This window comes from Rhopilema esculentum, chromosome 13 (assembly GCF_057945365.1).
Source record: "Rhopilema esculentum isolate cy_ngs chromosome 13, ASM5794536v1, whole genome shotgun sequence".
NCBI classification, from domain to species: Eukaryota; Metazoa; Cnidaria; class Scyphozoa; order Rhizostomeae; family Rhizostomatidae; genus Rhopilema; species Rhopilema esculentum.
The window spans coordinates 10021486-10044925 of record NC_142827.1 but is presented as its reverse complement, the minus strand read 5'-3'; the positions used below and the strand labels follow the sequence as shown (position 1 = coordinate 10044925).

At 38.9% G+C, this 23440-nt stretch overlaps 1 protein-coding gene across 2 annotated transcripts in view; it reads left to right on the top strand.

The window, feature by feature from the left end:
• Positions 1-23440, top strand: part of LOC135692158 (fibrocystin-L) — a 58339-nt gene that overhangs the window by 22077 nt on the left and 12822 nt on the right. For both annotated transcript variants that reach the window (XM_065210213.2, XM_065210211.2), the window contains exons 9-34: positions 214-296; positions 570-680; positions 866-976; positions 1138-1236; positions 1759-2033; positions 2526-2780; positions 3699-3852; positions 4487-4683; positions 4938-5241; positions 5736-6020; positions 6239-6516; positions 7082-7337; positions 7607-7694; positions 8079-8286; positions 8417-8957; positions 9424-9488; positions 9991-10249; positions 10591-12714; positions 13493-14092; positions 14343-14720; positions 15961-16204; positions 16512-18319; positions 19115-19412; positions 20231-20979; positions 21569-22003; positions 22432-22908. In XM_065210213.2, the coding sequence (XP_065066285.2) occupies positions 214-296; positions 570-680; positions 866-976; positions 1138-1236; positions 1759-2033; positions 2526-2780; positions 3699-3852; positions 4487-4683; positions 4938-5241; positions 5736-6020; positions 6239-6516; positions 7082-7337; positions 7607-7694; positions 8079-8286; positions 8417-8957; positions 9424-9488; positions 9991-10249; positions 10591-12714; positions 13493-14092; positions 14343-14720; positions 15961-16204; positions 16512-18319; positions 19115-19412; positions 20231-20979; positions 21569-22003; positions 22432-22908 (10682 nt within the window). The remainder of the gene's footprint in view (positions 1-213; positions 297-569; positions 681-865; positions 977-1137; positions 1237-1758; positions 2034-2525; positions 2781-3698; positions 3853-4486; positions 4684-4937; positions 5242-5735; positions 6021-6238; positions 6517-7081; positions 7338-7606; positions 7695-8078; positions 8287-8416; positions 8958-9423; positions 9489-9990; positions 10250-10590; positions 12715-13492; positions 14093-14342; positions 14721-15960; positions 16205-16511; positions 18320-19114; positions 19413-20230; positions 20980-21568; positions 22004-22431; positions 22909-23440) is intronic.

Genomic DNA, 23440 nt, shown 5'->3' with positions numbered 1-23440 from the left:
TACCACTAGTACTGCTGCCAGCAGCCACTGCTGGATTAGGAATTATGTAATGACTTGCAAAGTTCCTTTAACAAAATTTTATAGGAAAAATATTTTTAGACTGCCAGTATACAGTCTAAGTCAGGTATACATTAAATATCTGGAATCCATTATCACCAAAATGAATAGTCTGTTGCGTTCTTCAAGGATGAGATGTTTTAAATCACTTTCTAGAATTGGTGCAGACCTTCCTGGCTGCTCAGGGAGTCTCAATTGTTTGGGATGGTTTAAATGCCAGCCAGCAGCAAGGGATGTTGGTAGGCAGCTGTTCTTCTTTTCTTGTTTTCTTGTTTATTTCTTATATTTTCCTTCTTTAAGATACATAACATTTTGCATCATGCTTTTCTGAAGTTTGGGAGTTTGGTGAATTGCACCACATAAAAGGAACATTTATTTTTACCACTGTAACAATTAACTTTAACAGATAATTTTCTTAAAGAGACAAACAAGAAGAACTGAAATTGGTGGTAAATATCTCATTGACATGAACATGTTGCTAATTTTATTTTACGTGTTTTTCTAACTCCTAGGTTCATATAACGTGTCATTCATTGTATCTGACACTGGTCGATCAAGAAGAGAAAAGCAGGCATATCTTGTTGATGGAAATGATGTTGCTTATTCATACCAGACATATGCAGGTGATTATTATATGATTGCCTCTTTGATGAATCACTTTTGATTTTTATTTATTTTTTTTATTTGTTGATTAATTGATTTATTGATAGCCAGAAAGATGGCTGATATTTTTTCTTTGCTTACTGTATGATTTATTTTCCCTTCATCTTGTTTAGAAATTGATTGACAATTTGTCTATTTTCTGTAGATGTGTCAAGCATTTCACCAAATGAAGGCAGTGTCATGGGTGGCCAAGTAATTTCCATCAATGGTAACTTCTTCACAAAGAAGATTGCTAATGTCAGTGTCACTGTTGGAGGTAAGATGCTTTTAAGATGATTTGCAGACAGATCATTGTATTTTCAATTTGAACTTTACTATTTCAATGTTGGCCTATTGATATCATTTTCAACTGGTAGAATTTCTCTAGCATTTGCTTCTCAAGATCCATTGATAACATTTCATTCTGTTGCATGTCAGGTGTCCCCTGCAAAGTTCTTTCCACTTCAACAACCAGAATCACTTGCAGGACAGGAAAAGCTCCTCCTCCTCCAGCAAATGCTTCCGATCCTTTTCCAGGTAAACTTTGTTTTCTTGTTGATTAACGATATACTTCGAAATTCACGTTGTCAGCTGATTTGTTTTATTATACCCTTGTTTTGTATCGATCTTTAAGCGACAGGGCAGCTGTAGTTCTGTTGGGAAACGCTCCGTTCAAAGTCAAATGATTCGGGGCTTTGTTCCAATCTTCTCCTAAGCAAAAAATAAGTATAAAGAAGGGCATTCGAATTTCAAATGCTCAGCGAGTCCATAAAAAGAAAGCAAAGTTCGAGAAAAAGCAACAGGTTTTCATCTGGTATGATAGCTTAGTAAGAATAGGCCATTTCTATGAAATTCCATAATTACAAGATATAAGGGTGAGGATTTGTTAAACAGATTTTACTTCTGGAGTGGAGGCTTATCCCAAAAGGGGGAGGGACTTATTCGAAGACTTTTGGTAGGTACCACTTCATATGTTAGGTGTGATATGATGTCAGGTTCTCTGCTTTATTGCCCTCGTAGATTCCTTTGATCTTAATTTTCTCTTTAACTGTTCTGTAGGCGGGCGTGGTTTTGTTCTTGAACTGTGGAACAGATCCGAAGCAAGAAGCTTTGCAGATTTCTCGAAATTTAGCAAAAGTTCCCCAAGCTACTCCCGACATGTGATGAGGGACACTATAATTTTTAACAAGGAAGACTGGCCAAATTGGGAGAAGAGCCACGGAAGATTTACTGGCTTCTTTGTTCCGCCTCGTACTGGCTCTTACTCCTTCCTAATAAAAAATGATGACGTTGGCGAGCTGTACTTAAGTAGTTCCCAGTCTGCTGCGAACAAGGTACCTGCGTTGCTTTCTTCTTAATGTAACAGTTTTACGAAGTTCACTAATGGGTTTTATTTCACTTTTTTGACTTGTTAAATCCAGTTGTTTGCATTTGTCTTTCAGTAACAAACAGGAAAATAATAATAATACTTAGGTCGTCTGGGGTTGTGATTTATCTTACGATTCGGTGTTTCGATATTTTAACTTCATGTGGAGATTCTAAAACTCTATTTTTGACTTATCGACATGAAAGTTTAGTGTTATAACGCTAAAAACGCGCGGCTTTTGCAATAAGAGATATTTTACAAGTCGTCTTTCATACATTATGTGATGAAGCATATCACTCATGGATTGTGTATTACAACCTCCTGTTGTTTTGGCTGTTTAACGCAATAATCCCAGGACACTGTTTAACGCAATAATCCCAGGACACTGTTTAACGCAATAATCCCAGGACACTGTTTAACGCAAAAATCCCAGGACACTTAATTAACTCATCTTTTACAGGCTCGTATTGCCTCATCACCAAGTTTTACCTATAACAGCTTCTACAAGTTTCCGAGCCAGAAATCAGCAAAGATGAATCTTACGAAAGGAAAACCATATTATTTCGAGTTCCCATTTTTTGATTATGGTTGGGGCTATCATGCAGAATTGGCCGTGCTTATGGACGAGACAAGCAGGACGGCTGGGCAGGTGAAAGGAGCTCTCAATGAATTGCAACGAATTCAGATCAGCTCAGTTTACAAAACTGAGAAACAGGTAAAAAAACCACGACCTCCAAATTACTGAAATAAACTCGTAACTAGTGAAAAAATGAATTTTAATTTAAAATGCAGATATTTAATTAAGTAATTAAATATTATGTTCCTTTTTGAGACTGTTTAAGAAAACTTTTTTAAGCTACCGCAAATGTTAGTGTGGATTTGCAAGTGTTTCTGCAAATTTACCAGGACCTAGTTGGAGCATCGTGCTGTGAATTGTGATAACGTGCTATGAGTCTCTTTGCTCCAGGCCTATTTTCCCCTAGGTTGTTTACCATTACTCTTTGAAGGCTTCTTATCCTTATTGCTTCTCCCGTGTTCTAAGAGATCACATGATTTACGATCCCTTTTGTTTTTTCTTTCCTACTTATAGTAGAATTGTTGCAATTTGCAGCAGATTTTACAGCCTGTCAACTATCAGTAATTCCAGCCTACTTGTATTTTTTGTCAATAAATTCTGATCGTTTCAAGTAAGTTTTTTGCTTGATCGAACATATCATTGCCACCATGTTCTATCTACTGTATTAGCTATTGCATTCATTGTCACTAGAAATAGCAGTGCTTCTTGTCTTGACTGAATTTAAGCGGAAGCAAAAAAAATCATCTAGTAACTGCAACTGTAGATTGCGAAAGAGGTTCTTAAGTAATTTTAAGTAATATAGGGTTTTTAAAGATGACATCTTGTTTGTATTATAGTTTGTAGGGAAAAAATGTTAGTATGAGTATTAAAGTAAATTTCATATCGTCGTTTCGCTTGAGTTTAACCAGCTGTCATGATGCCATCCTTGAATAAATAACTTATCTATGTTATTTTTTATTATTAGTATTCTCAATGACTGTTTTGAAGGCTAATGTTCTTATATTGTATCTTAAAATCTTACCTTTATATCTGAATTATTCTCTGTCCTTGTTAAAGATGATCAGTATCACCTCTGCGGAACCAGTCTCTTATCAAATCTCCTATGGTGGTCGAGTCTCTTCTCCGATTCTCTCGAACGCCGGACTTTCAGCTGTTAAAAGTGAAATAGAGAAGTTCTTTACATGGCAATGCACATACAACCCCGCAGCAAGTAAGATTTTTTCGTGTTCTTCTAAAGGCTCGCTAAGTCTCTCTTTGGCAATATCGCCTTAAACATGTCTTGAATTCATGTTATAATAGTATATCATTTTGAAATTCTATGATACCAATAGTATATTGATTTTTCAGTGGTTGTATCTTAAGGAAAATGCTCTTTTGTTAATGCTACTAAAGGGATAGTAGTGGTTTATTTTTTTCGTGTTATGTGATTCGTGTAAATATGTATGTTTGTTTTTGGCATATTCTTAATAATACTTATGCCTCACTCTACATGTGGTATTTGATCCCATTTCAGGTGCGATAGGCCACAAACTGGCCTATTTCTTAGATTTACCTCATGCTTTTTTTCATACTGGCAAATTTGTATCTGCTCTTGACTTTAAATTAACCCACCTCTCAATCATCCGATCTTTCTTGCTTTAAGTGCTGAAAAAAATAGCTATAACCATTAGGTATCTAGTTATTGTTGCAACTTTTGAGATTTACTTTTTACTGAAATTGTTTGCTAGTTTTTTTGTTGTGCTTTTTAAATTGATGGCTTATATAACTTAATCTTATCTCTTTCCATGTTATGTTCTAGATTTCACAGCATAGTTTGCAAGACTGCTGATTTTTTATTCTTCCAGATAAAGGCTTTTTCTTCCAAGACTTCGAAGGAGCTCACGAGAACGAAGAACACGGAACCAGAATCACGTATACGAAACCCTATTGCGGAAGGCAGTCGATAAAGACAAAATATCACTGGTTTTACCTTTTCGATGAAGGTGTGACCAAGAAAAATGGCGTGAAACTCCCACAATATGACTTGAATGTCAACAAAAAGGTGCACCACGCTATTTTTTCTATTTTTCTAAATGCAGTATTGTTTGAAAATTGTCTTTTTTCAAGCTAGATTAATGGTGTGGGTTTCAGGTGAAGCTTTTGGAAGTTTAATAAAGTAAAAATCGTATTTTGCTCTCTAATGAAATCCTCTAAAGGTTGTTAGATAGCAGTTATAACAAAAGCCATATTCACTGCACGTTGTAGCTGAATGCTAGACAATTTTGCCTTGAAACAAGTTTTTCTCTTTTACAACAGGTCTGCTTCGCGTACAAAGGCCCTTTGCAGAACTACGTGACGTTTAGAATTAATTACAATCACAAAGATGGTGTTCGTCGAAGGGCTGAACGAACGTATACGTTTGCTATTTCATCCAGATTGGATCGTTGGAACCACGCTTGTATGGATGTCTATACACATGTAACCAGTGATAGTTTTTTTACAGCCAGGATAGCCCTAAACCCTCAATATAAGATCGATTTCATCAGGGGTTACCCCAACATAAACGGTGTTGGTGATACTCTTTTCGATAATATATGGATTGGTGCTAGTGATATGATAGGTAAAGTATACATTTTCACTGAAATTGTAGATTATTTAAGCTAAACGTAAGAGAAAAATACTTTGTTATCATACATCTTCACCTCGTTGAAATGACGAAAATGTATCAGGTTCTGCAGAGTGGACTTTGGAGATTTCGGCAAGTGGGAGATTGTGTAAAAGATTCGAGTATGGAAGTGTGGAAGTTTGCAAAGAAATGATAAATCTTCGTACTAAAGTTGTTTTTTAATGCTTAAGTTTTTTTAAATAACCTATTATATTTTGCAATTCTTCCTTGATGGCATTGATAGTATAATTTGAATTCAAATAGAACGCACTTTCTTCAAATAGATTCGGATAGCCGCTAAAATAGAAGTTAGGTTCAGGGTACCTCAAGGATCCATCTCTTGTCCAGTGTTGCTCAACATTATTTGTATTACAAATGAAAATTTAATACATGAAACTTTCCTTCACATCTCCTCCTAACGAACCAGTCTACTGATTTGATTTCCACAGTGACACCAACATTACCTGCTGCCCAACCGAATGGCGCTCTTATTCAAAGTTTTGAAGTCACTAAACCAAGCAATAACTCAATAGAGATCTCAATGCACGTTGCCGATTGTGTTACAAACGTCGGATTGATGAAGATACATGGCAAAACTGCGTCGAAAACAACAGCAACGAGTGCAACGTACAGTTTGTCGGGCACGGCTACTGTTACAGTTACTCAGACGCAAAAAGCCAGCTCTCCAGTTGCGGGCACATTTGATCTTTTATACGAGGACAAACTGTTTGAAGGTAGGATTGTCGTATGGAGTCTTTTGTTAAGTATCTTCACGGGATATGAAGTGGCAAAGTATCAATAGAAAATTCAATGGGCAAATCGTTAGTTTGATGTAGATTTTCTTATCTTACGTATCATTTTCTTATGTTAGAATTTTTTACATTTGTTATGCATAATCTTCGTCTTTCTATCCTTGCTTGTTACTAATTAAACTTTTCTGTACGTCATCAAGGATTGGAATCCAACATTGAGGCCAAAGACTTGAAGGCGATGCTAGAGAGAGACCTACGCAGTGGAGAGCTACAGGTGACTAGGCAAGGAACCTGTTCTGGCTATTACTGGGATGTCGAGTGGGTAGCAATCGGTGGAAATAAACCAGAGTTTGTAGTGGATGGTAGAAGGTTGACTGGGGATTCCGTCAGCATTAAAGTTAACACCAGGACCGATGGAGGGTTGATGATGGCACCAATACCTGCAGAATTTCTTCGCTTGCCGGAAACTAGGCCGCAGGTAAGGAAGTGGTTTTATTGTTGAAGTCAATTGATCTAAAATAAAGTGTGTATGGCGTATACGTGTGCCTTTAGATTATCAAGATTTTTTTAAAGAAATCGTAAAATTTGAAATGCATACACCCTGCAGCTCTAGACGATGGTTACAGTGACACTGCTATTTTCGTTGAAGCAATCAAGCGAAACAGTTCCTGTCTGCGACGAACGATTGGCATCGCTATGATTGCAATGCCTGCATTGATTTTGGAAAGGAGAAATGAGGTTGACTGACGGCAGAAATCCTTAAGCAGCTCCCCAAATTTGCAGACTCTAGGTTGCGTTGTGAATCCATAGATTATTTGTCAAGAGTCGGTTAGTATAACACATAGACGCTGCCCTTAACAGAAACGTCACAAGAAAGGACATCTGACTTGTCTTTCTGTCTCAAAGTGTTTTCCTGTTGCTAAAACCTTGCAGAAGAAGACTCTTTGCCTGCGACAGAAACTGTATCCTAACTTTCACCAGTTCTTGTATTCCTGTCACATAAAACCTATTTTGTGCATGACGTCATATCTTTACTACCCAAGGTGGTTGTCACAATCAATAACATCGCCTCCTCCTGCATGAATAACACCTGTGCATATGGATACAGTGATGCTAGTACGCCCAAAATCACATCCATCACGCCGTCCAGTGGTCATGGTGGACCGAATGGCACATGTAATGTCATTACCATTGGTGGATCAGGATTTAGTTCGAACAATGCAGATAATGTTGTTACGATAGGCGGTGTTTTCTGCCAGGTCCAGAGTAGTACTTCAAGCTCAATATCTTGTTGTGTTGGTAAGTAGTCGCAACTACATCTTTCGCATTAGCCATGACATTTGCCTCAATCAACAAATCTCTATGAGCTGTCGTAGGAATATACAAAGTTAAAACAAATATTTCCTAATGCTTTTGATTTCGACCTCCGTCATTCTCCTATATTCTATGAATGAAACCACCAAATCAATTCAATTTGAAAAGGGGACTGGAGCTTTTTCGGAAACCTGTCTAATAATGAACATAGAACAGACATTGGAAACGACGATTTCAAAATCTTTTTTATCTAGGCCAGTCGCAAGCTGGGACCCACTCGGTGAATGTGCACGTGAAAGGAAAAGGAAATTCCATGGCAACTGGTGACGCCAACAAATTTAAGTACGTCTGTTAACCTTACGGCAGAATTCTTTTCTCTTATATCATTAATTTGATTTTCAACATACCAATGACGTGGCTTTAAAGCTTTTGAAATTTCGAAATATTTGTTAACTCGTATCATAAACTCTTAAACGAATCATTGTTTGCCCCAATCTTCGTCCTACCCCTTTAACTTTGTTGATCACATGTAAAATCCTAGCCCAGTTTTGTAGCACGCAATTTCAATTTATATTTCCCCTCAAGTTATTACTTATTAGCAATGGAGAAGTAAAAAGAATCATGAAATGACAGTATATTAATGGCAAACAAGGTAAAAACTTTCTGTCTGTTTAAATGAACTGAATGTTTGTTGATATCAATTTTTGATCAGTATCCTCGTTTTAGGTACAATCTTATTGTAACCTCAGTTTCGCCTGTACAAGGCAGTACTCTGGGAGGCGAAGTAGTAACGATTGTTGGAAATGGCTTTGGCGGCGAGATCCAGGATGCCAAAGTCTATTTTGGTGGAAGCTTGTGTGAAATCATTGGCCTAAATAATGTAAACATCACCTGTTTAACTGGGCCAAACGCTGCCGGGAACGTTTCTGTATCTGTAAGTTTCGTTTCTGAAGTAGCCATTTTAAAAAAGTTAGCAGCATATTTAGCAAAGCGATTATTCTTTTTTCTTTTCTTGTATTATCTGTTTATAGTAAATTTAACCAGGACAATGATCTCGATTTCAGGTTCATATAAGAGGTGTAAACACTTCACTGGAAGATGCATTCGAGTATACATCGAGTATGAACGCTGTCATCAATTCTGTCACACATGAACCACTCCTGACTTCTGGCGGAGTTCTTCTGAGACTAGACGGTTCCTCTCTTAGTCCGTTATCTGGCTCAGATGTTCGCGTGACTATCGGTGATAACATTTGTGAGATAATCAACTCCAGCAACACTGAGATATATTGCAAGACGCCTGCCAACCCCCCTGGAAGACACAAGCTTTCTGTCTCCATTTCTGGTAGAGGCTTCGCAGAGCTCTCCGATCCAGTGTTAGAATACATCCTTACTGTAGACAATGTCTATCCTGGCAAAGGGTCTGTTCTTGGTGGAACTGTTCTTACTGTGACAGGCAGTGGATTTGGGCAGAATACGTCAGTGATTCATGTCAGAGTTGGAAATAAAAAGTGTGATGTTCTTTCTGCTACGAACGAGGAGGTCAAATGTAGAACAGCAGCAGCGGCAAATGTCATCTCGGTTGATAACTCTGGAAGAAGTTCGCGTAAGTATTTGTTGGAATAATTTCATTTCCAGTAGATTACATGACATCTATATTGAAAGTCAAGCTATCTTATCTAGCTGTTAGAGACTTCAAATTGAACTTATGCAGAATGAATGTTGTAAAGGCCAGGACCGGGGGAAAAGCAAAGACCAGGGAATATGAAACTGCACTAAAAGATCCCGGGATGGTCTCGCTGGGTATTTTATGAGTGTTTGCAGGCAGTTAGAAGAGTCATATTCTAACCTCTAGGCCGTTGATATGACTCAAGCTTCCGAAACTTCAGGTTCTTGGTTTTTGCAAACAAAATTCACAGAGCTTGTCATCTATGTCATGAGATAAAAAACTGTAAATACATTTTGCATCAGTTATAGCCTGTAAAATTGTGCATATTTTTATGTCAAATTTTCTTTATTAAACTAGAAGTTAAATGATATAGTCAAGAAATATAAGGCAATATTTCTTTTAGTTTATGGTGGTGGTTATGCCTGGAATGTCTCTGTTATACAGATTAATATTGGAGATTCAGTCAAGGTATGTCCGCAGAAATCCTTTTTGTTTTGTTCACTGCTCAGACTTTTGGCCAAACTGCTAATTGCATTGTTAAAGGACAAACTTTACATTTGGAAAAAGGATCATCGCCTTTCTTATTTTAAATGTTGTTGGTAAGATATTTTTCTTTTATGATTTTTTAATCAGACTCTTATTTCTTTTGGCATGTGTGGTTGAATTTTTGTTGATTTAAATACAAACTCGACGTTTTTTTTGGGTTCAAGATGCATTAAAGCCTTTTTCGTGTCACAAACAATGCCCCTAGAGTTTAGATTTAGAATGAAAATTGCTGTCATGATTTAAGAAATAGTGAAATGCAATAGGGGCATTTTTTCATTGAATCTTGGAGAATGTTTTCTTAGTAAGTAATCAGAGGATGTTTTCTAAGTAAATAATCAAAAGTTGATTCTGTGACGTATCTTTATATTTCTGTAAACTGATTGTTTTCTGAACATCTTTTTAAACTTCTTTTTGAATTTTGCAGTGGATGTGGGGGAGCAACCCGTTGTCTCAACTCTCCATTGGTGTCTTCCAAACATCTGCAGTTAATGAAGAGTATGATGGGACTGGCTTCATAAGTGCACGAAGTAGCAGTGGCAGTTTTACTCACAGATTTGATAAGCTTGGAGTTTACTATTTCTCTACTGGCCCAATTGATGCTGGCAAGAGAATAAGTATGACAGGAAGGGTCATTGTCAGAGGAATGAAGTCGAAAATCTCAAATGTTCACCTTCGAGTAGGACGTGAGTTTCCTGCTAAGCGTTCCTTTGTCAATTACAAGTTGCTACAATGTTTGATATCCGTGTTTCTTTAAGCAAACTATGTGTCCGTATATTTTATTCAAGCATCGTCTTCCTATATAACATTTGTACGGCAGCTAAATAGGGATTTATAAACAACATACTGGCTGGAGCAATGTTTTTTAAAAGAGTTTTACAGATCAAAATAGAAGCATTTGATATGGTATATGTGGATTTTGCTTGAATACTACTAACGTAAAAATTTGTTGCTTATGATGATTTGAAATACTCAAGTTAACACTGAGTTGAGTGCCTTTAATTTGAACTGGTATGTTTAATTGCAGAATACATGGCAAAATACGCGAATTCTTCTTCAAATACCAGTCTTCCTAATGACTGTGTGAATGGAATAAGTTCTAGCCACTCTGCTTGCGTCATCGACGGCTCACTGACAAACAACGGTTCCAATGTAACAGGCAACGCTGATGATGGACATCCATTTAAGTTTCAATATGCGCCTTGCATGACCCCCGTGGTTAACTCTCTTTCCCCTCGATGGATAACAGTTGATACCAATGTTGAAGTTACAGGACGGGGTTTCTCAAGCCTCAGTTGTCAAAATCATGTTAAACTTGGAGATCATAGTTGTGACGTCATCTCAAGTACTGATACCAAAATTATCTGCCGTATTAACATCGCAAACTCTCCACCAATCAATACACCGATGCGCATTTCTTTGCATGTAAACAACAGAGGCAGGGCGTTGATCAATATCTCGAGCCCAGCTGATGAAACACTCAAAATGCGTCCAATGATTTCGTCATTTACTCCAACTGAAGGATCGGCTGGTGGCGGCACCAAACTGACGATCAAAGGTGCTGGTTTTACTGGCAATAGCGCTACCGTCACCATTGGATCATTCCAATGCGCAATAACAAATATGACATATGTGGAAATCAAGTGCACAACGGGTAAGGTCAGCACTCTAGCTAGCAATGCATGGCCAGTCCACGTTCACATTAACAGTGAACTAGCAGTCTGCAATCTAACAAGTGCTGGATGCGACTTCCACTACAACCTAACTGCAACTGCAGAGGTTAACGAAATTCCAAACAGGCAAATTACACAACAAAGCCAAGAACTTACCCTACACGGTGACAAGTTTGGTTCATCTTCATCTGATATTGCAATATCGGTTGGGCCTTCACCATGCAACATTAGCACCCTCAATGACACACATATCAGTTGCGTCGTGGAAGGTGTTCCAGCTGGATCTCATAAGTTGCATGTTTACAAGCACCCAAGCGGAAGTGCCTGGTTCAATACAGGTGATACTGTCCAATGTACTCCATCAATAACTGGCGTGTCACCATCCAGAGGAAGTATTCACGGAGGAACAGATATAAGCATCAGTGGACTTGGCTTTGATCCTGGCAGGGTTTCCGTTTTAATTGACGGTAAACAGTGCTCATTGAAGTCAGTGACGTATACCAGTGTAGTTTGTACCACACCTTCAGGTACTGGGACAAAGAATGTTGTTGTTAAGTCTGGTACCGTGACCTTTCCGCTGACGAGCACCTTCACATACGATGCTTCTGTGACGCCAACGGTCAGCTCGCTGTTGGTTTCAACTGGAAAAGGTGGAGAAACCATAACAATCACAGGAAGCAACTTAGCCCCAGGGTCATCAAGTAAAAGACGAAGACGCTCTGTTTCAAGTAGCAGTGTCACCGTGGGTGGTGCTTCCTGTGCAGTTACATCTTCCTCTGGCAGCTCCATCACATGCACACTGGCGCCACATCCTGCAGGATCCGTACCTATCAAAGTTTCTGTCGACGGAAAAGGACTGAGCAACAGTGATACGATGTTCAATTACACACTTGGACTTACAAGTGTTGACCCTAACGAGAGTGGCTTCGGTGGTGGCAGGAATGTCACTTTAACTGGCTATGGCTACAGTGCAAGCGATTCTGTACTTATCTGCAACCAGCCCTGTAAAGTATCGTATGTAAATGACACACAGATCACGTGCGAAAGCCCTTACTTCAACCCCGGAAGTTTCTCCTCAGACCACGTATGCTCTGTCGAAGTAAGATCATCTTCTGGCTTGACACAGTCATTGGCAAATTCATATACCTACAGAGCATCGCTCACATCTACAATTACATCCGTTAGCCCTGCTCGTGGTGGCACTGGTGGTGGTGTGCGGGTAACTATCAGTGGTACGGCCCTGCAAAGTGGCTCTGGCTCCTCTGTTGTGACAATTGCAGGCAACCCATGCGCAGTCCAGTCTGTTGATGCTACTACAATAGTTTGCATCACTTCTCCAAGTTCCCGAACCATCAAAACCGATGTTAGGGTTGATGTTGGCACAAATGGGAAAGCTGTACCAGTCAACGCTAGTTTCTTTTATGTTGACGTTTGGTCTTCAAAGTACAGTTGGGGTGGTAATAGCCCACCTGTTGCAGGTAAGACAAAGCGAAACAGCTAACCGTTTTACGTTTACAACCAATTTACGCTAGTTCCGTGGGCCATTTTGCTCTAATAGCTCCTTGTATTATTGTAATCGAAAGATGTCCCCAATTTTCTAAAAAGATTATATGTACTTTAAGTAAAGACTCTTGTTAGCCACTCTTGCGCAATGGATGCCCCTTCTTAAGCTTTTACTGATAGAACGAGGAATGGTGTTTAAGTGGCAGTCGTTCTTTAGATATAGGAACTTGTATTACCCAGATGTCACATCTTTTACATATAGGCCTTGCTCGCATTTATTATTCCTTCTTGTGCTAAATGTTACGCCCTACGAAAAAAGCTATTCGAGGCTTAATTTATAGGACGCTTTTTAAGAAGGAAATTTTCTTCATACGAAACTTCATTTATCTCTAATGAAACTTTAAAGCATAATTTGTTTTTGGAATTCCATGCAAATAGTAAAATCAGTTGCATTCAAACAATTTAGATAAGTAACAGTTTAAAGCAGTTGTCCAGAAACTGAAGTGTTACCAAACCGTCTTAGGAAACTGACAGATATTTTCCTTATCGTAGGTCAGTTTTTTGGAATTTTTTTCCACCCTGTCTTCTTGTCATTTTTGGAAAGTAGAAGTTGTTTATAGTGCGTAAATCTGTTAATTTCATGCATTTAAATAACACATATATTATTTTATAGATTAGAAATCGATTTTTTGTTACTGTTTTTATGGTTGTTCGATAGCGGTTCTAGTGACATGTTTGTTGTTCTTGCTTCAGGTGATTTCGTAATTATCAAGCATGGCCAGTCAATGCTTCTTGATATTGACACACCAATATTCAAAATACTCCTTATCAAGGGCGGTGAGTTGGTTTTCGATGAAAAGAACCTACATCTCCACGCAGAACACATCTTCCTAACAGAAGGAGGCAAACTTCGTATCGGGGAATCACCTGAAAAGCCGTTTCAGCACAAAGCTATGATAACTATTCATGGTCACGTGAGATCTACCGAGTTGCCAATTTACGGAGCAAAGTCAATTTCAGTTCGAAATGGCTCTTTGGAGTTGTTTGGAAAGCACATAACCCACACATGGACAAGGCTTTCTGAAACAGCCAATGCAGGCGCGACATCCATCAAATTGCAGTTGCCTGTCAATGACTGGAATATTGGCGATGAGATTGTCATAGCAACAACAAGCAAGAGCATTAGAGAGAATGAAATCGTCAAGATCACAGGGATACGAGATGCGGGTCGAACGCTTGATATCTCACCAGCTTTGGAGTATAGACATATCTCTATAAGTCAGACAATTGCCGGTCGGGTGATTGATACTAGAGCTGAAGTTGGCTTGCTGACAAGAAATATTGTGATACAGGGTGAGTTTATCATGTTTTCATTTTATGTTGATGGTAAAACTCTTAATTAAACCTAACTAACGTGAGGGCTTTATATCGTGCAGCTTTCTATTGCTTCAGTTGTAGCGAGCGATGTTGAATTACTTCTAATCTAGAACACGGCCCTGTCTGTGAACTGTGAACCTACGTGGCTCTAATATCTTCATTTGACTCAATAGTCCTCCAATTGACTCTTAGATGCAGTAACTTACTCACTTGTTTTTTTTTGAAGGCTCAAAACAGGACACGTGGAGTGGCAAAATCGAGAGCTGCCCAGAAGAGTTTGAGCCAGGTCAGTTTAAAAAGCAAACTTGCTTTGATGGAAAGTTTGGAGAGGAGCGAGGCAGCGACCAATTTGGAGTGCAGATTATGCTGCATTCTGGACACCGAAGCTCTCGAGTAGCTAGAGGTCTCTTCCATTACATCGAGGTACGACATGCTGGTCAGGCGTTCAGGCTCGGGCGCTATCCAATTCACTTTCACATGGATGGGGATGTCCATGGCTCCTACGTGAAAGGCTGCTCAATCCATCACAGCTTCAATCGCGCTGTCACTATGCATGGCGTCAACAACCTTGTTGTTGAGAATACAGTCATTTATGACATTCTTGGTACGTGCCAAAATCATTATCAGCATTTTTAACATCAATAAAATTTGTAATGCAAGTTTACTCGTAACTCTATATACAAACAAATTTTCAGTATTACAAGTACGATATCACGGAGTGCAATATGCCATGAGTACCCCGTGGCATTACAAACAAAGTTAAAGGTACATTTAAAACAGTCTACATATGAAAGTTAACTTTACAATTTAAACGTAAAAAAACATTTGTAGCATACTATGCTGAACGGGGCAAGACATTTTATTGAAATCGACCAGTATTGCCTATAAAACATATTGTTAACACAAGAATGCTTCTAATCACTTCGTTGTCAGCATTGTCATAGTTGTAAAAATTTGTTCTTCGAATCTGGTAAGAGGTCAGGAATTTGATCTAATTTGATATTTTTTGCAAAAAGAGTGTTTAGCTACATATACCTGCAATTTTACCCAAAATATCTATCAAATTGAGCAGATTTCCTCAGTTGGGGGTGTAACCCCAGAAATGATTTGTTTCTCCAGCAGAAAATGTGATAGATACTGTGAGTGATGATTATAAAGAGCTGTGAAACTAGATATTGAAATATTCTTTGCTATTGTTTACAGAAGTACACATGCCCAAAAAAAGTTGCAGGATTGGCCAAGGGTAGCGAGAGAGCCAATGCAAAAGTTGAAAAATGTACGCTTTGATATTCCAGCTTAAGACCATAGATAAATATGTGGTATTTTACGCAAGGTTCGTTTCAAAATCAAAACGAAAGCTAGGCCTTGGCATCTTCAACGACAAGCAGTCTCCTATCGAAAATGGAAAGGAGTAGATCCGTTTGAAATTCTTCACCAGTTAACCTGTAGTATTTGGTGAGACAGAGAATCCCCTTCCTTATTATAATTTCGCTTATTTAGGAAGAAATATTCTAGTCGATTGGTTGTAGGCATGCGGCAATGATTGGACAGCCTCAACAGTCATGTGCTCGCGTTTCTGATTGGCCTTTTTCGATCCACAACTGGCTATATATATTTTCTAACGTAGAGTTTCCGTTTATGTTCTGACGTTTTATGCTCAAGAATGTCAGACAAAAAGCTTTAGTATACTCTTAGATGTTTGTTTTTTTGAAAGCCATTTTTAAGTTTTGTATCACCAAAAGATTTTTTGCAATTGATTATATCTATAAGGTAATGTTGAATAATTGTGGCTTTGTCGGTTTGAATAGCTTCATTGCATTTTCTTATTCTTCTCTAAATTTTAGGAAACGCGTTTTTCATGGAAAATGGAATCGAGATTGGCAATGTAATCCAGTACAACCTTGGAATATTCGTTAAACCGTCAAGTTCAACTCTGAACGTAGACATTACCCCCGCCACATATTGGGTCACTAATGCAAATAACACTGTTCGACATAATGCTGCCGCGGGTGGGAGTCATTTTGGATTCTGGTACCAAATGTTCATGCATCCAGATGGGCCTAGTTTTACGAAGGATGTCTGTCCAAGGTACGAAGTCCATCTTGCTTTTGAAGTCCAATTGTTTATGATTGAAGCCCCGTTCAACAATATAAACGCAAAATTTATAAAAAAATTCTCTCCTTGTGGAAGATAAAAGTTTCGAAAAATTAATTGTTTGTTTCTATTTTTTACCTATCCTCAGCAACATATTAGATTTTGAATGAATTAGCACTATAGAAGACAAGTATTTTTTTGATAAAAATATGTTCTATGTTAGCCACCAGAGTTTTTTATCAAAAACTAAACTTGTCTCAAGTAATCGGTCTCTCATCTTATCTGTCTTTTTCATTCAAAGGAACGTGCCCATGTTGGAATTCCGCAACAATACGGCTCATTCTTTTGGTCGTTATGGCCTATGGATATTCCCGATTTATCATCCTAAAAAGGGAGGTGCTTGCAACGCTAAGGAACACGAACCAGCAGTTTTCCACTCGATGATTGCCTGGAATAACATGCGTGGCGCTGAGGTGGATGTCGGCGGAGCTGTGCAGTTTGTTGACAATGTGGCAATGGATAACGATTTAGCTGGAATTGAAGTCATCGTTGCGGATTCTGACAACAGCCCTTGGGGAGGTGCAATGGTGAGAGACTCACTTATCGTAGGCCACTCGCAGCTCGCAGATTACAATGAACTGCGTCATGCCGATCAAAAAGCGTGCACAGAAGCGGGTATTCAGTTGCCGGCCTCTGCCCGCCTTACAGTATCGAATGTTACTTTCGTCAACTTTGACTTGTCAAGTGGTTGCACGATTTTGAGGGCTTGCGCTCACTGCTCTCATTTCAAGAAAAAGGGCGGCTGGCTCACTAAATTTGAAAAGCTCACTTTGATAAATTCACCACGTATTGCAATGTTTGATTGGAATCATCAGGCTATATATGAAGATTTAGACGGAACCCTGACTGGCATTGCTGGTAGCAGTGCTCTACCGTTGAACCCAACTCTGCCTTCCGCACATTGCACCCAAGACAGCAAGTTTTCTGTCGGTGCGATGCCTGGTGCTGTTTGCAAACCAGAAGCTTCATTTAGAAGAATGGCATTCAATAACATTGGACCAAGCTCACTGAACCAGAAGAGAGCAATTTTGACTAACAAGTATGGCAACACAACGAGTCCATGGGCGGACAAAGCAACTTCGCACCCTAGAGGTTGGATGGCTCTTGTTTTGTCAAACGAGGCAACGAACCTCGGTTTTGAAATGGGTAATCAGGTGACCAATCTCAGCTATAGCATGAAATTCTACGATATGAAAAAGACGGACCATCTCTATTTGACGCATACATTAACCCAAGAGCCTGACTTTTTCACCACCACCGGAGCTGTTGTCAATGGAACGTCTGGAATACCTGATCCAGTTACTGAATCGCATGGTGCTTGGAATTTTAATAATGAGCAGAAGAAGCTGACCATTTTAGTTAAGGGCTCGAGCCAAAGCACTCCTGCTTTCCCTGTTCCGATGCCAATCAATCTAAGAGTATACCGCTGCTTCTTCCTGAAGTGCATAGTGCCAACGCCTCCACCGGCTCCAAAAGGCAGGCCGTCTTCAGCCGGGTACTGGAGCAAATCGGCTGATTGGATGGGGACACCAGCTGGTTATGGTGGGCATAATGGGGTTCTGCCCAAGGATGGTGACAATGTGATGATTAACTCCGATAAATGGATTGTTGTTGATATTCAGACACCTAGAATGGATCGTCTATATATCTATGGAACACTCGAGCTTGAAAATGGAAGAAATCATAACATCTCTGCTAACATGATATTTATTAGTGGGCTGTACGGTAGTCTGGTGGTCGGTTGGCCGGACAAGCCGATGGTAAACAATGTCATCATCAGGTTGCTTGGCAACCATCAAACAAAAGACTTGGCTCTCAATAATGGACTCAACGTTGGAGCAAAGGCTCTTGGCGTTTTTGCACGATTGCAAATGTTTGGGAAGCAGAGGAGTGTGTATTGGACAGCACTGGCACAAACAGTATATCCTGGAGGGAATAAAATCGTACTTGAGAATGCAACTGACTGGCAAGTTGGTGAAGAAATCGTCATATCAACATCTACGCATGAGCCACAACACACAGAGAAGTTCATAATTGATGCTGTTACAGGTGGGGTTTTGTTTATAATAATGTGCTCTATTTAATATGACCCATGCGACTAAAGGCCTTCAGCTTAATTGCTTTATTTAAGGCCGCTTATTTTAAATTCTCTTTTTCCTGGCTTGCTGGTATGTATAAGTTAGCTTATGATCCATGTAAGTAAATGGTCCACATAATCAAGTTGCTTTATATATAGAATTAGCAAGTATAGCAATACTGGAGCTCTTTTTGCTAATTTCAATTATTGTTATTTGATCGAATCATGTAACGTAATTTTTAATGTGGTTTTTCTAACCTGAATGTTCTTACTTTTGATGAAGAAAAGTTTTGAGTCTCGGAAAAATTTCCTAATGAATTTTTGAGAAAGCTTCTTTTATGAAAATACACGTTTAGCAGGTGGATTTCAAAATGTAGTCAATTGTTTTATGCAGAAGCCACAAACCTTGCTACCTAAATTTATCCTATATTGAATAAACAGAAAGCTGGAATATGACATTACAAAGTCAATGTTAATCGTTTAGGAAGTTCCAATGACATTTTGGCACGAACTAGTTGTGTTATTATTCTTTTTAATGATTAATTTTTTATCGATAATTTCATTGCCCTAATTTGAATGTTTACTTCGACATCCCCACTCTTAGATTTCAGTTTCTTTTTGTGCTGATGTTGAGCAAAGAAAATATTGAATACTTCCATTTCTTTCCCGAAAATTAAAGAATTTATCGACCCTAGCCATCTACTTATACTTCATGTTGATATATATACTTTTACCTGTAATAATCTTGGCGATTTTTTGCATTTCAGACAATGGACGAGAAATCACAGTCAGAGGCACGTTTAAACATCGGCATCTCGGCGGCAGGTATCTTGTTGGCAAACAAATGCTAAGGATGGCAGCTAAAGTTGGCTTGCTCACAAGAAACGTTGTAATTGAAGGAGGAGACTATCCTGCCGGCTCACTTGGTCAGGAGTCGTTCGGATGTCGCGTGCTTGTTGGTTCGTACACCGACGCTGGTGTCAGTTACCGTGGGAAGGCCATGATATCAAATGTGCAGTTTAAAAACTGTGGCCAATATGGCTGGAATGAGGATTATGACCCAAGGTACGTGGGACAATTGAGATGCCATAAAAATTATTATATTTGACTTTATCAACAGGATGTCAGTATCACAAATGCTGTTATTATCCTGATACTTAGCATTCTTGTGCTTAAGCATTACAAAGTAGAATAGACATTACAAAATGTAGCAACCCATTAGAGTATCCAATGCAAAGACAAAGAACATGTCACTTGGTAAAAGAAATTTCAAAGTATCTGCCGGGGAAGACGTCTCCATCCTACCTTTTTATCACTGTGTAGTAAATCTTTGATTATGTTTGTTTTTCTTTGTTCAAACCCATTGCAGTTTTTTCTGATGTTAAAACTACCTTAATTTCTCCCAGCGGCCTAGATGAATTGGAGCATTTTTATGGATCTGATATTTTCAACCTTTATCCTTGCGTTACTCCTTTTCCACCATGTGACGTATTTGGTAGACAGAGAAATTTTGTAGATGCTTTTTTCTAGTAGTCAAGGTCGTATTGCATTTTGATGGATCTCGATTTGTCCAAGTGGCCCTTCATCGTTCACAGAAAAAAAACACATCGTTTCCTTCAGATTTTGGAAAGTAGCATGCCAGCTAGCGGATTTCATATGTTGACTTCTGGCGAAATTCGACACTTTTGTTAACGCATTTGATAATGAGCGATCTATTTAGTCTCTGTTTACTGATCTGCTTTACTGAATCCTTTTCCCGTTTTCTTACCTGAAAGTTTAAGAAAAGACATAAATCAAAGCCGTCGTAATAGTCCTTATAGCACTGGTGTTCTACTCTTATAAACAAATATTATTCATGATGTCCGTTCTTTTTTACTCTCTAGGTTTGCCCTTTCATTTGTCAATCTGGGAAAAATCCAAGGTAACGAGTCATTTGTGCGAGGCAGCTCATTTCACGATGGGTTCAGCTCTGGAATAGGAATTTTCGGAACTGACAACTTGTTAGTGGAAGACAACGTACTCCACCACGTCGTTGGTGCAGGCATCCGAAACAAGGGATCCGACAACAGAATTATCAGGAACCTGGTTGTCTACTTGCTGGCAATACATACTTTCAAAGGTCTTAAACCACCATTTGATCAGTTCTGGACCGGAGGTATCGAAGTCACTTTCTCTAAAAACACGACAATGATTGGAAACGTCGTTGCTGGCAGTGAGAAAATTGGCTTTGCTCTTATTGGTGAAGACTGCGACACAACTGCGGCGGAATCATTGTGGCGTGATAACGAGGCACATTCCTGCGTACATGGAATCCATGTCCCTCCAAAAGCTCGTATGCCTGAATGCGCACGCATTTCGAATTTCTATCTGTGGAAAAACTATGATTATGGAATTTTCAGCTTTGGACCTGCCAGTCTCAAAGTCACTAACAATATATTTGCCGACAATGGAATCAGTCTATTTCTTTTCGTTGGCCTGCCACCAGCTACAAGTCACAAAAGGTTGAATAAATTTGTGGTTGTCCAAGATTCACTTCTTGTTGGCGTGAGTCCATCTTTTGACTGCAATTATGACTTCATCAGACCCTTGCCTGCAACACTTGTCGGTAATCGGGCATCAAGAACCAAGAACGGTGGGTTTTATTCTGAGTATTTCTTTTATCAAAGACCAAACACAGTCAGGTATATCCTCGATTACCCTCTTAACAAACTAAACTAAGATTAACTTAGAAACTTTTCAGATAATTGATCTTGAATGCATGCTATTGTCCCCAGACTGATTGTCCCATACAGGAAGGACACGTACCCACGTAGCTCAGCATCGTCTTAGGTACTTGATATGATGTCATGCCAATGCAAACTCAAAGCAAATAATTTCCATGCTGTGTTCAGATATCATTTTGATATTGTATCAAGTCCAAACATTAGATGTTTAATTTCTATTTACTCGTGATACCTTAGTGCTATGTACTCACATTGTTAATATTATTAGCTCATCGTATTTATTAGCTCATTATAAGCAGATCAGTGTTTCTGTTGCTTATCAAACTCAAGGTCAATACTTCACGTAAATCAACACCGAGCAGGTTTATTGATCTTACTCGAAGCAATTCATACCATTCTCCACTGGTTTTTATTGGTATTGCATGTTAACTGTGTATACCCTTTTGCCTATTTCTTGAAGGAAGTCGTCTTGAACTCTTCTTTATAAATCCTTTGCAGGTGGCATGACTGGAGCCATCTTGTCAAACTTTGCTTCGGGTATATCACCAGGGCCATTTATGCCCTGGGACGATCCAATGTCCTACCCGGCCATTGGTGGACACGTGATATACAACAGAACCACATTTGCAAATTTCGTCCCTTGCAATGACAAGAAAAATGTCATTTTCCACAATAACCCGAACAGTGGAGACATCAACCATCCAATGACCCTTGAAAAAATAACCCTTATCAATGTGACAGAGGGAATGAAGCTTCACCATCAGACCCCCTCCTTGAAATATATCAACCCTTCTGACTGTGTCGACATGGACTGTGATGCATTGAGGAAGGTCCTTATTAAAGACGTTGATGGATCGATGTTCGGTACAGCAGGAGGCAGCATAATTTCTAAATCCGAATACCAGTGGGATGGCAATCGTGCATTTGGACTTGGTAAACTTTTCCTTTATATTTTTTAGATTTCTTACTTGTCATAAACAGCTCGTTCGTTTCATTTACTCTGATGAAGCCCTGTATGCCGGGGCGAAATATTAGTATACTCTTTAAATTTAATTTATTTTGAAAACTTTATTTCGTGACATTGGATTCTCGTCGTCGTATTGCTTTGTTCCTGTATATCTTTTACTTCTTTCTTGTTTGTAAAATGTACCAAAGCTGTTTAAGAATTATCAAAAACCTTTGGTAACTTTGCTTGCTTTTCCTGCCTTTATACATTTGCTTTTTACGTATCCGTTTTCTAATACTAAAGCTATACAGACAGAGAAATGCTGACTTAAGTTCTTGAGCTTCGAATGTCAAGCCTGTTAATTGAGGACAAAGCCAGGCAACTTCATTAAGCAAACATTCATTTCGTATTTTAGGAAACTACAGGATACCCAGGACAATGTTGGCCAATCTAGATGGTACCAGGATTGATGCAGATACTAAGTACCCACACAAAGGTATCGTGCGTGGCACCAGGGACAAGAGCTTCTGCACGTTCCGCAACGACTATTTTGCTTACCAATGCACAAGTCTTGATTACTTCTTCCTGGTAATTGAAAGTGTGGATGAAGACACAGAAACGCGAAGGCTATCTCCAGTCGGCATTGCCGCCAACGGTTACATTGATCTAATCAACGGACCCATGGACCATGGTTGGTGCTTTGGATATACATGCCAGGAAAGAATTTCCACGTTTTACTCTGTTGTTGCCTCACAGCTCAGCTACGATCTTCATTTCACCAGCTACGGACCACACAAGCTGCGACTACATCTTCTCAACAGTGAGATGAAGGATGCCGTCTTAATGAAGGTTTACTATGCTAAACCTCAGCGGCTTGATGTCTACTGGAGAGGTAATACTCCTTAATTCACCTCCTCCTTCTTTGACACTTCTATACCAGATCTAAAATAAAATCCCTTGAATTCCTTGGTTGCGCACTTGTTACTAATGTAAAGTGGAAGTCAGAAGCTAAAGTTTAGTTACAAATTCTAATTACAAGAAGTGATATGCTAAGCAGTGCTATTGAAAACTGATCTTTTACAGTTTTCCCGATCATTTTTTCATACCTAAAAATGAATGTCCCTCTGCAGATATTTCGAAGTAATTTGCCTTTTTACACTTTAAATCTTTCCAACCTAACTTTTCACTCTAATGTAGGATGTATTGTAATAGCTAAAGTTGCCTTGATTCAGCGGAAACCCTTAATGTATCCATCACTTGAATTTGCTTCTTGGGAAATTGAGAAATCTACTGAATTTTGTGACTTATATTAGAAACAGCGAATTAAAAATTATAATGACAACTAAATACTTGCGTGTGAAAAAAAAGCAAATTCTAGCTTAACATTTTCTTTGAGATGCTTATTCATTTTTGAAACAGAAAAA